Genomic DNA, 13,079 nt, shown 5'->3' with positions numbered 1-13,079 from the left:
CTTAATACATTTAAAGTCTTATTTTAGTCTGACTATCTTGAGAGTTCCCATTCCAAATAAAACAAGTAGCACGTTGCACTCACCGATTCACAGCTTCCCAGTCTCCAGGTCTGTCGTGGTGTTGTTTCTGATTACGTTCGTTGGCATCAGGTTCTTCTAAACTGCTTAACAGCACGTTTCCTTCTTTTGTTACTACTGTAATATCTCCCTGCATAAATGTAGGACACTACTGGTTAGTTTATTCTCAGACATTGTCAGGCAGTTCATTTCTCTGGGTCTCCGTGTCCCCGTCTGTAAAATGGGGATGTTAGCACCTACTACACATACCTTGCATGGGAGTAATGCTTTAACAGCGTTGGATGGGAAAGCACGATAAAAGTGTTATTACCCAGTGGTTAATAAAGATTATAGAGAGTGAGATATTAGACAGACTAGATATAAACAGCTGGTGTACTGAATTGATATTGCTCCAGTTAGTACGTTGCATTTTTTCAGTCAAGGTCAACATCACAGGAAGAACAAACATCCACACACTATGTGCTGGCTGTGCACTAAACCTCAGACTGCGATTGTATGACCGCGTGCACCAGAGTCTCTACAATCAAAGGTTTGCCTGCGTTTTCATTATAAACTCATTGGAAGTGGATTCAAACTAAAAAATTGTCAGTTGAGTTTCAGTAGAAAAATTTCACTCTACATCTGGTTCAGCCCCAGAGAGAGTGGTTTTTTTTGTTTATTTTCACATGGCAAGCAAGTTTGGAGCAGGGTTGGTGATGCTAAGAGAATAGAAAAACTGCTGTGGGTGTTGAACTGGGTGGAAAGACGCATCTCAGGAAGCAAAAGAGAAAGCAGAAGATGGGCTAATCAACATGGGGAAACTGTCTGGCAGAACTCTAGAGGGATAATTAAACAGCTATAACTATGTTGGTATAACTGCCCATGTGGACACACTAGTCTGAAATAGAAGGGACTCTCGCCATAGCAAGGTTAACAACGGTGGGCTCCAGCAGACCAAGTGGAGAGCAGAACATCCCAGAGCTAAAGGGCTCTCACCCAGCATGCTCTGCGAGCAACTTCTTTACATGTGGCATGAGCATGCATTGCAGTGGGTTTCTCCTATTTATCAATATTACTCCATATTACTTCTCTGATCAGTGGAGTAATGCGCCCAGCAAAGTTGCAGGGGACATAGACCTTCCTACTGCTACAAACCCTCCTCATCCCCCTGCAGTGCAAATGCCTCCTTCTTCCTATGCCCTGCTACCAATACGAGTCTCAGTACTCAATTATTCACTCACTGGCGTTTCCCCAGATACTAGCTTCACTCTCTCTCCTACCAGATCCCACAAATCCCTTCCCCCCACCACCAATACCCTTTCCTCCCCGCAAAAACCCTCATCTTCCCCTCTCCCAAGACCCATCCCTGAGCCTGCATCTCCCCACAGCCAAGACTGAGCCACTCAAGTCTAGGTCCATCACCACACCGCTCCCTTCAGTTGGTCACTCCCCACAATTCCCCGCCCCAGGGACCCCTTCTTCCATCTTATGCCCTCTGAAGGCTGCCCCCTGGCTGATTCCTCCTTCCCCTCAGCTCCAAAGAAATGAAGGTGGACAAGGGCCAGGGCTTGTCAGCCTGCCAACCCTTCTGCTCTGCATACAGAGCCTGTTGCGGGGCAGGCAGGATGGGGGCTGCAGCTCCAGAAATCAGCTTCTGGTCTCCCCAAGAGAGCAACCCCTAGTGGCAGAGGCAAGGAAAGAGTGCCAAGCTGCACTAAGCAATGAACTCAGACAGCTACCTTCTCCCCACCATCCTGCTGCATCCCTCTCTGCCCTCCCCTCCACGGAGGGGCTGAAATTGGGAGTGGCAGGGAGAGGGAAGAAAGAACAGGGTTTTCCAGCCAAGTTAGAGGTCGGGAGGAGATTCCTCCCTCCCTTTCCTCTTAAAATGATACCCATGTCTATGAGAGTGGCACCTCCGACCCAGTCCGCACCTAGAACTTAGGTTGACGACAGTGACACTGCTCGATGCCGTGAAAACCTTCATGCCCTGTGTGGGGTAGTTAGGTCACTCTAACCCCTCACCATCGACACAGCTCGGTCGACATGTTGCTGCAGCACTCGTAGCATAGACATACTCCCACCCTGACACTGGGGCTTCATTGCTCCAGGGGCTGTACGTACACAAAAGGCAAGATAATGCCTGCCTCAAAAAGGTTCCAGGGTAAAGTTTTAAATCACTAGGCCCAGTAACTACAGGCACACAAGGTTCTGTCACAGTAGAGTTATGCACCAGGCCCATTTACCTTCTGTCCTTCTAGCTATGGCTATAACCCAATTATTCCACCAAAGGCATTTGGTTGGGAATATTGCAACATGAGACCTCCCTCTGAAGGCCAAGTCTTGTCCAAGAAAGTGCCTTTCATGGCTGTGACTGGTCCTTGTCTTGCCTCCTTGCCGTGGAAACGCACAGTCCCATCTGGTACTGTCAGGCCAACCCGTGCGGCTGTGTTTGCTGATTAGTGGGAAGGCCTGAGGTATGAGAAAAAGTGCTGCTTCACACCACACCCAGCACATAGTTGTGTGTGGTGCTCCTGGATATTTCTTCTTTCTATAGGAAGGAGCAGCAGGAGCATCATGGGAGGGACAGAGGAAATTAAGAAGCAGCTAGTCTCACCCTTCATTTAGAAGTATGCCTGGTCGGATTACCATATACATAGTGTCAAGTATCAGAGGGGTAGCCGTGTTAGTCTGGATCTGTAAAAGCAGCAAAGAATCCTGTGGCACCTTACAGACTAACAGACGTTTTGGAGCATGAGCTTTCGTGGGTGAATACCCACTTCGTCATCAGATATGCATCTGAGGAAGTGGGTATTCACCCACGAAAGCTCATGCTCCAAAACGTCTGTTAGTCTATAAGGTGCCACAGGATTCTTTGCTGTGTATACATAGCCAGCAAGTTAAAGTGTCTCAAGGGACTGGTTTATTTACGGGGGGTGGGGGTTGATCCATAATTTGATTCTGTGCATTTCACTGGTCTTACTATGTTAAAAGAAAATAACAGATTTGATTATGTATCCCATGCTTTCTTCCACACTTCCTATTTATATTATTATAGTGCCTAGGGGACCAGAACCCCACTGTGCGAGGCACTGTACAGACACAATGTGCCGGACGGTCCCTGCCCCAAGGAGCTTAAAATCTAAACAGAGTAGGCATCAGCGGCAGGGGAAGTGGTAGAACACACAAGCAGGGTGAACAGTGTGAGAGTGGCAAACGTCATGGTAGTTCCCCTTTTTTTTCCAGGGGGGCTAGAGGGGGAGGGGAAGGGTTACTTAGGAGGGAATCAGCTAAATGGAAAGAAAAGGGAAGGGAAGGAGGGTGAGGGGGCCAGGCCAAGGCACAAGAGGGTAAGAGCAGCAGGTGTGAAGTGATATTGAGCTGAAGAGACCATGAAGGAGGGGCAGGTGGAGGGTTGGACCAAACAGCCAATCAGAACACAAAAGTGCAAACTGTTGGAATGTGTTAGTATCAATTAGCACTTGATTGATGTCACCTAGGACAAAAGTTCTGACCATGTTTGATACGTCAGTAATCCAGGAAACACAGAAGGGAAGCGGAATTACGCAGTATGCTTTAGGTAAGAGACGGCTGCTACTTTACTCTCTCATGTTTAGCTCTCCAGAGACCTAAAGTCTCCTTTTGTTTCAGACAATTCCATCACACGGGAAGATGTAGCATCAAAAGCACCTGAACAGGTGTTAAATATGATTTTTCTCCCTTCAGTATATCAAAGGGGTTAATTTCTTAGTCTGCTTAATTAGCTTCTGTCTTTTTCTCATTATCTTTATAACTGGCTTCTGTTCAGTATCACAGCTACACAAATGCGCAAATGTATGTGACAGTTCTTATGTATTCAGAAATCTCCTGCCCCAATCTTTCAGTTGCCATGACAGCAATACAAGAATCTTGTATCATTATTACTGCAATCTGTGCACACTTTCTTATCTAGCTTCATCTTTCACGTTCTTGAAAACACACACACAACTAGGCTACATTTTGTTCAAAAACTCAACAGCCTTTAAAACTAATGAATGAGACATTTAAACAAACAACAGATGATTTCTACTGAATGATTAATCTAAAGGAACAGCTCAACATTTTAAAGGCAAATGAAAACTCAGGGTATTTTTGATTTCACCACAAAAAAAGATAGGCATCATTGACATGTCTATATTTACTAGCACATTTGTAACTGACACTTTCTTCATTGTCTAAGGATTTGTTCCTAAGCACAAAGGTTAAATCAAACATGAATGACAATGCATAGCTGGCACAGTTTTTAAAAATACCGCAATATTTTCCTATGCTGTACATATTTATATGCACCTATGTATACACACACAGAGCGCATTTTGGTTCTATTGTTTGTATTTCTAATTGGGATCTTTCTATAAAGACAATGCCATATGAATGAAATAACATGTTATATATAAAAAAATATACAAACTTTATTGGATTAACCCATTATACTCTAGTGCAAATACAGGACCTAATCCTACACTGTGTATTAGGAGCCCCACTGAATGCATGAGCAATCTAGCAGGAAGGTTGTCAGCATTGGTCTGAGGCTTCTACCTCCAGTGCTCCAGGTTGTGGGTTCCAATCCACAGGAGCACCTTGGCCAATTACTCTTAAAGCACAAATTTTAATGGTGAGAGTAAATAGCCATTGGAACAACTTGCCATGAGTCATGGTGGATTCTCCATCAACAACAAGTTTTATATTGATTGGATTGGATATTGTTCTAAAAGATTGGATATTGTTCTAAAAGATCTGTTCAGTGAATTCTTCTGAGCACGTTCTCTGGCCTGTGTTATACAGGAGGTCAGGCAAGATGATCACAGTGGTCCCTTCTGGCCTCCGAATCTCTGAACTGAAGGATTTCAGAACTATACCCAGTCTGGTCTCTCACATATGCAGCAGTATCAAAAAACAACAGCTTGGTTGGCAGCTGCTGTACCAAAAATCCTTGTTTAAGTATCTAATATTTTAATCATAATTTCAAATAAGTAAAATATATCTTTAAATATTAAAGAAACAAGAAAAGAAGAGTTCTGCCAAAAAGTAAAGGAAGGCTTTCATGCTTTGCCAATGACAACTAAGTCTGGGGAGGAAGAATGGAAGAAGTTTAAAGAATGTTCCCTTGCGGTAGTGGAGGGAAGAGCTAGTGGCATTCAATAATGTATAGCTGGGAGCAGGTTACATATCAGAGGCTGGGTGGAGAGAATTTGCCCCACAGTATCTGTGAATATGTAACCACATTCATAAGACGTATGGAGCTTTGGGGCAAAATTATCCTTCAAATCTACCACACTTTTCTGCTCTCTTTATATGTGCAGAACTCCCAATGATGTTCGTGGGAGATTGGCATTCTGTTCACTCTGCATATGCCAGATGTGGGTCCTAACAAGCAGATCCATGAGGGAAGCATTGCACTTGGAGATGACAAAGCCTTTTATAGTTCTTCCCTGGAAGATAGGTTGTAGGAGAAGAACATGATGCACATTCAAGAATGGGCAAGAATTGCTTTGTTTCTTGAGCTCTGACAGCTACATGGCTAGCAGCAGAGACAGTTTCCTGGATCTTGGCATGACAATTGTTTGAATGGGTGAAAGGCAAATATAGATGTAACATACAGAAATAGGTATGTTTTATTTTAAACTGTCATAATAGAAACATGCATATGGGGGAAGAGAGAAGGAGAGAGAGAGAGAACAAACAGTCAATCAAACCACAGAAGTCCTACCTTGCAGTAGGACATAGAGTTGAGTTTCTGAGTAGCATACCTTGAGCTGACAATACTTTTCTGTGCGCAAAGCCAGGATGCGCTCAATTGAATACACGTCATCTGGTAGCTCTGTTTCTGCCAGCTCTGTGCCGAAAGATTGTAACATCTGTGCAATTTCTTTCACTGTTAGTGCAAAACTCTCAATAGCCTGGTGGAAGACAATTATTTCATCAGCTCAGTAGTCAGGATATTCTAAGAGCTCATCAAAAAATGCACTAAGGGCCAAAGCGGAGATTTTCAGATGAGCCTAAGGGAGTTAGGCACACCCAAACCATTGAAATTCAAGGGGAGTTGAGCAGTTAACTCCTTAAAGCTCATTTGAAAACCCCAGCTCAAACCTTGCTCGTATTAGAGTCAGTGGGAGTTTTGCCATGTGCTTCAAAGTAGCTGGGAAGTTAATGTATTTTAATCCTTGTACGAGAGTAAGATTTAAGCCAGGGTTTCTCAAGCTTCATTGCACTCTGACCCGTCTGACAACAAAAATTACTACATGACCCCAGGACGGGGGACCGAAGCCTGAGCCTGCCCGAGTCCCACCACCTTGATGGGGAAGGGGTCAAACCCAAAGCCCAATGGTTCAGTCCCAGCCAAGAGGCCCGTAACCTGAGCCTCATGCCCAGGGCTGAATCCCTTGGGCTTTGGCTTGGTCCCTGAGCCCCAGCAAGTCTAAGCCAGCCATGGTGACCCCATTAAAATGGGGTCACGATCCACATTGTGATCCCAATCCCCAGTCTGAGAACTGCTACTTTAAGCCATCCAATGAATCTAAGCTGAATTGCCCTTGTGAATGTCACAACAAGCAGAAATGTTCAATGTGTTTTCATTTTTCTCCCCGTTTTCAACCTTTTCTCAGCCTCGCTTTTTAAATTACATTCAGTATATTACATGGCTAAGCAAAAAGGTGTTTATAACGTGCTCTCGGTAATTCTTAACACCAGGTTCAGAACTTGAAAGAGATGCTTGTGGTCCCGATCTGGCAATGAGCTCCATGCAGATACAGAGGTCTGCCTTGTGGTGCTCATTCCAGGATTATAGCCTTCAGCAATAATTCGATGAAATTTTCATTAGTGTTTTGAGCTGTCTGGATAATAATTAGCAGGATAGCCTACTATTGCTCTGTGAGCAGAAAGTGAAGTCCATTGAAATCAAAGGGTGCTGCATAGAAATTGATGGCAGAATATAGCTCAGAGAAAGCTGGGAGGCCAGAGTCATAGAAACCTGGCAATATGAAAGAGTAGCATGTGCAAGGAACAATCACCGCTATTCAGTTACATTAATCCACATGCAAAGAAAAACACACAATATTTGTCATCATTTTAAACCAATGGGACAAAAGGAGATGAATTTTAAAATGGTCTTAAAGCAATGAGGGGCCTAAGGAAGTTTATTGCCCATCTCCTATAGGAATTCAGTGCCTCACTCCCTGGAACTCCTTTGAAAAGCCTAGTCAATACGCAATGCTTAAAGTGCACCAGGTCATGTACCTGGGACATGATATAACTTAAGAAGCCAGCTGGGTCACTAAGGGGTGCATGTTTGTTGTATAGTCAGATGGGTGGTGGGAGCAAACCTCTCTGATTGGCTACTTTCCTCACTTGAATACCACCGAGGCAAGAGCAGCCAATCAGAGCCACTGAGGAACTCTGACCCCCCGCCCCTCAGAAGCTGACGCCATTCACATTGGAGGGGAGCAGAAAAAACCCAGCAGTTCAAGGCAGGTCTGGCTCCCTCCTCTCCCCTCCTCTGAGCAACAGGACGGCTCCTCTGCTCCTCTCCCACACTGGGAAGGGCAGAGAGGAGCCTGCTGGCCTGGGAGAAGGGGATGAACAACGCCTGAGCTGCAGGAAGAACAGAGGTGAGGTGGGGGCTGAATGGGGGATGGAAATGGATGGAGGGTTGGGTCAAGAGGACAGGTCGATGAGAGGGCAATGATAGACAGTCCCCCTTCTTTCAGATCCCTTTAAATACTGCCAATAACTTGAGCTACACAAAGGCCTTGATCTTGCAGGGTGCTAACTAGGGAATTGAGGGTGTTCATCACCTCCCAGGCAGGGTTTAGTGGGGGCGGCAGCTCTCAGCACTTTGTAGAATTGAGCCCTGCTTGAGCTAGACTTTATGCAGAGTACCACCACATAAGCAGTGCTACGCACAGTTCTGAAGATAACCCATTCGCTATGACGGTACTCCAAGGTGCCCCCGAACTCTGAGGTTAACTGCTTCTCATCAATATACATCAATAAATCACTGACTGAGCTCAGCATAACCACCTAGGAACAAAGAAACATCATTAATTGATTCATCGCAGCTTCTTCACAATTAACATGCATATCACGCCTGCAATAGTTCATGTACTAATCTCTATTATACAAACTATCTGGGGATAGAAGAGTTTTATAAAATTGAACATCTCAAAGGCACAGTAAGTATGGTACATAAGTTGCAGTGTTGTACACTGCATCAAATTTCTTCTCATCTTTCAAACCACTGCAAAGTGATTTCCAGGCATTAGAATGTGAAGGGATGTTGACTTGTTCTTTACTGACAGTACTTTCATTATCTGCTCCTTTATTTTTGTGTCAGGAAAAAAATGGTTCAGATTACCAATCTACCGAACGACAGGTTTTCTTAAAATCAAGACCCTGCCGTAGTTACAAAATTGGCTTTTGCACCAATTTTTTCTTTATGACTGTCAAGGTTCCTTCTCCACTCTGAACTTTAGGGTACAGATGTGGGGACCTGCATGGACACTTGTAAGCTTAATTACTAGCTTAGATCTGGTAACACTGCCACCATCCAGAATTTCAGTGTCTGGATCACTCCCTGTCCCCCCAAAACTTTTCCCTTCCCCGGTGAACACAGATCCAAACCCCTTGGATCTTAAAACAAGGAGAAATTAACCATCGCCCCTCCTTTCCCCCCACCAATCCCTGGTGAGTCCAGATCCAATCCCCTTGAATCTAAAAACAAGGAAAAATCAATCAGGTATTAAGAAAAAAATAGGCTTTTAATTAAAGAAAGAAAGGCCCAAAATCATCTCTGTAAAATCAGAATTTACAGGGTAATCAGATTCATATAGCCCAGAGGAACCCCCTCTAGCCTTAGGTTCAAAGTTACAGCAAACAGGTAAAATCCTCTCAGCAAAAAGGAACATTTACAAGTTGAGAAAACAAAAATAAGACTAACACGCCTTGCCTGGCTGTTATGCACAAGTTTGAAACATGAGAGACTGGTTCAGAAAGATTTGGAGAGCCTGGATTGATGTCTGGTCCCTCTTAGTCCCAAGAGCGAACAACCCCCAAAACAAAGTGCACAAACAAAAGACTTCCCCCCCACCAAGATTTGTAAGTATCTTGTTCCCTTATTGGTCCTCTGGTCAAGTGTCAGCCAGGTTTACTGAGCTTCTTAACCCTTTACAGGCAAAAGAGGCATTAACCCTTAACTATTTGTTTATGACAATGACACACCTTCATTTTACATGTACCTGAGGTCAAATTTGTATTGATCAATTACAGGCTATACAACACGTACACTTCTTTTATAATATATAGATATTCACTTTTGATCACTTAAAATGAGTTGACCCAACTTTTTCTGAGGCAGACATAACTAGCCAGCTGTCAGCCACCCAAAGTTCAGTGCTGAGCAGGTGAAGGCAGAGGAAGGATTTTGCAAAGCAGAAGGCTGGATGGCAAGCAGGCCATTTCTTCTGCCTTTCATTGACATTTAAGGGAAAGAATATTCTCCATTTTCAGTCTCAGTTGGATGGTCAAATTAGTAACACACCCAGATTTCCTGTGCGCAGATCAGAAGCTGGCTGGGCAAGTAGAATTGATTAGATTTCATTTATCTGAACAGACTTTTGGCTATTAGGATTTTTCCTAGACTATTCAGTTACAAGATAACTCTGAACTCCAGATAATCTTCTTGTTATTTATCTTTCAGTAGCATGTACAAGCCCCAGTCTGAATCGGGACCCTGTAGGTGCTGCTGAAAAACACAGAATAAGGTAGAAATCATGCAAAAACTCTTGCACAGATTTCATTCTGTGCACAGTGAGCAGCCTCATAGAAGTCAGCGGAAGTAATCACACAGTGTTCAGCAGAGCACACGTGAGTCTTCGTAAGTTCAGGGCCTAAAAGAGGAACTGCATACTTACAAAGGCCCTGAGATTCTGCAACAGGATCCATCCAGGTAAACCAAAGCAACACCCCAGTGAAGTACCACACAGATCACGAATGCAGGGATTCACCCACACGGATCCAATTGGCAAGATACGATTGGTGGGGAGAGGACAGGGTTAAATTTCACGTGGAAAAAAAAATTCTTAAAATTCCGACAGGGCATTGCACAGCCGTGTTTGGCCAGTTTCACACACAAAATATGCAAACTATGGATTTTTTACCTGTTCTGATGCAGACACTGATCTTTTTCCTGAGTGAATTTTACATTTTCAAAGATGCTGCATCGTTTTGGGTTTTGCAGGAGGGTGTTTGGATTTTTTGAGAGTGGAAGGGGCTGTTTGTTTTGTTTTGTTGTTGAAAACAGAATTTAGTGAGAAATGTACATTCTGTGCAAGAACTGAAAAATCTGATTTTTAAGCAAAAAAACAGAGCAATAATTCACGTATTATTGGGGGAGGGGTTACATCAAAGCCTTCCAGACTCAAGCTCTATTAATGCATTTCTTCTTTTAACCACCATACATCCCGGTCCCCAATTGTTCCATGATTTCACTGATAGGATGTGACGCAGGATGACTGGCCCTTTGAGCAGAGCTGGTCTCAGCCTCCCCAGTGATGGACCAACTACCTCCCTGCTGAGGCTGATCAGCTTGGGATCAAAGTCAGCAAGTGGCTCAGTTGGGGTAGAGGGCTACAGGGAGCAAGAAGGCTCTTGTGAGAGATCCTGTAGCAAGAGAGGGAGCTACAGGAAGTAGGTTGGCTCCTGGAGGGAAAAGCACAGAGTCTGTGGAGGACTCTCAGGCAGGTTTTCCATAGAGTGGAAACCTGTAGGAAATAGATTGTTTCCAGCAGAAGACCGTGGGTTAGGGGGAAGGAACAACTGATATGCTGTACTAGTTTTATGTGGAAGAAATAAAGCAGAGGCCCTGAGAATAGGACCTGAAGCAGCCTCTGCGCACGGTGTCAAGCCTTCCTAGGCTAGGGAAACAGGCTGTCAGTGTAGAAGGAGGTTGTTGAGCCTCTCTAAAACGTATCCCATTGAGAATATAAACTATTTTGAAAATAAATAAAAACAGGGAGCTGATATCAACAGCATTTTTACACTGAGATTAACACGATGGATTTGGCATCAACGGTGTTACTTGCATTGGAAGTCTCTTCACACATGCTAAATGTTAAACGGTTATTAAAGAATGAGCTACCTTTTCTTCCCCCAGCTCACAGAGAGGCATTCACATAGTTCAGCCTGTCCTGCGACTGCCCAGGACAATACTACTTCTGCAGAGAGCAAACTTTACACGATAGGGCTGTCAATCTAGCACCTTCAAACACTGACCAAATTCTCTTCCAAAAGAAAAACCATATCCGTGTGCACTTTTCATAGTACCATACAGCAGGAAACCCCAATGCTCTGGAAAAGCTACAATTGTTTGAAACACTGCATCATTAAAAGAAAAGCCCCATTTACTTTTCACTACCAGGCATTAAATGAGGACACGGCCTTGACATAGCAGCATGGAACCAAATCAATATTCAGGACGACATGAGCATAATCCACAGCTGATATACTTATACCGGTAATTTGAGTAGAAAATCCTCCTGACTGAAGCGAAATCCAATGTCGGTGAATGTGCGCTGGAAAAACCCAGTGGGACGCAGAACCATCACTAACTGCAGGTTCCCCGGGAAGGAGGCCTGCAGGAAAACATGGCAGATGGTCAACATGGGCATTCAACTGGTGAAAATTCAGACAAGACCCAATTGCAAAAGTGGGTCAAAATTCAAAGCCTACTTTTTAAGCAATTCTTACTATTTCTTTGTGCTCCTCCATGATTCACACACCCCTCCTTACTTTAACTGTTGTTCTTTGGCAGATGAAAATGCTGGATTTGAAACATTCCATAAAGTGTTCTACCAAGAAATGAGTCATAGTTGTGAAGTAGCAGTAATTTAGATCAGTGAGTCATTATGTAACCTACTTGTATATATTCCTCATAAGTGTATCAAAATTAACCTTCTTCTCCTTGGTAATTATTGGCAATGTTTAATTTGTGGCACAAATATTAAACCTCATTTCCGTATTTCAAACACAGCAGTAGAGAATTGTATATGATACACTGAAAAGAACGTTGAATGTTTCAATGGAGCCAAGAAAAATTAACTTGAAATCACAGATAAGTAAATGACAGAAGGAACCCAGTTAATTAAGATGTATGATATTTCTCCAAAATCCAATTGTGCCAAACTATCTCCATATATTATCTCATATACAAGTTTTCTTACTGTATCTTGAGAACCTTAAAAATATCAAAGGCACATGTTAACTTGTTAGCATAAACATGTGAATCTTTTATCGAGCGTAAATTACCAATTCAATGGGAATTTTGCCAGGGCTCAAGATTTGTCTCTGACAGCAAGAGCAACTCACTAAATGACCAGTGACATTGGCGTCTCAGATTCAAACCCTGGGTGCCTACCCTTTCCTTGCCAATATTTGTATGCTATTGCTTTGATACCGAATGTTGGTTAGTAAAATGTTTGCCAGCCTAGAGCTCTGTGAACCTTGCACAATGAAACCTCTCACCAGGCTGAACCTGTGCTTGGGCTTGTTACCAAACAAAACCTGGCCCCAGTCATAGAAAGCTTTGCAAACCTGGTTCTAAGACTGGCTATTGCTCCTTCTTCCAACAGGCTCAGAACCTCCCTTTGGCAAACCTGCTGGGAGCTGGACGGCCTCCAGTTCTCTCTCCCAATGAGACAGCACACTAACACGCTTCTCCTGATACTTCTGAGCAGTCAGGCTGACTGGAGCTCTCCATCTTCTACCTGGATCAGTAGGGAAGGCAAGCCCTATCCCATACGGTCCAGAGAAGCAGGCTGCCTGTACACCCCTCTGTCTGGCAATCAGTGGGACGTCAAATGCTGCTGCTGCTGACGGTCCCATGGTTGGTTCATGGTTGGCCTGTTAACATCTTTCTGAGCTCTGATGCACCCCATAATGCACAGTGGCACTAGGGAGTCCCCAAAACAGGTGAAGGGAGGGAGGCGTGT

At 43.9% G+C, this 13,079-nt stretch overlaps 1 protein-coding gene across 3 annotated transcripts in view; it reads right to left on the bottom strand.

Annotated features, from left to right (window-relative positions):
• Positions 1–13,079, bottom strand: part of MCF2 (MCF.2 cell line derived transforming sequence) — a 92,709-nt gene that overhangs the window by 44,767 nt on the left and 34,863 nt on the right. For all 3 annotated transcript variants that reach the window (XM_030576207.1, XM_030576206.1, XM_030576208.1), the window contains 4 exons: positions 11,604–11,723; positions 7,999–8,115; positions 5,847–5,996; positions 84–208 (listed from right to left, as the gene is read on the bottom strand). In XM_030576207.1, the coding sequence (XP_030432067.1) occupies positions 84–208; positions 5,847–5,996; positions 7,999–8,115; positions 11,604–11,723 (512 nt within the window). The remainder of the gene's footprint in view (positions 1–83; positions 209–5,846; positions 5,997–7,998; positions 8,116–11,603; positions 11,724–13,079) is intronic.

The sequence above is a fragment of the Gopherus evgoodei genome, chromosome 9, assembly GCF_007399415.2.
Source record: "Gopherus evgoodei ecotype Sinaloan lineage chromosome 9, rGopEvg1_v1.p, whole genome shotgun sequence".
NCBI classification, from domain to species: domain Eukaryota; kingdom Metazoa; phylum Chordata; order Testudines; family Testudinidae; genus Gopherus; species Gopherus evgoodei.
The sequence above is the reverse complement of the archived record's forward strand: the minus strand, read 5'-3'. Positions and strand labels throughout refer to the sequence as shown.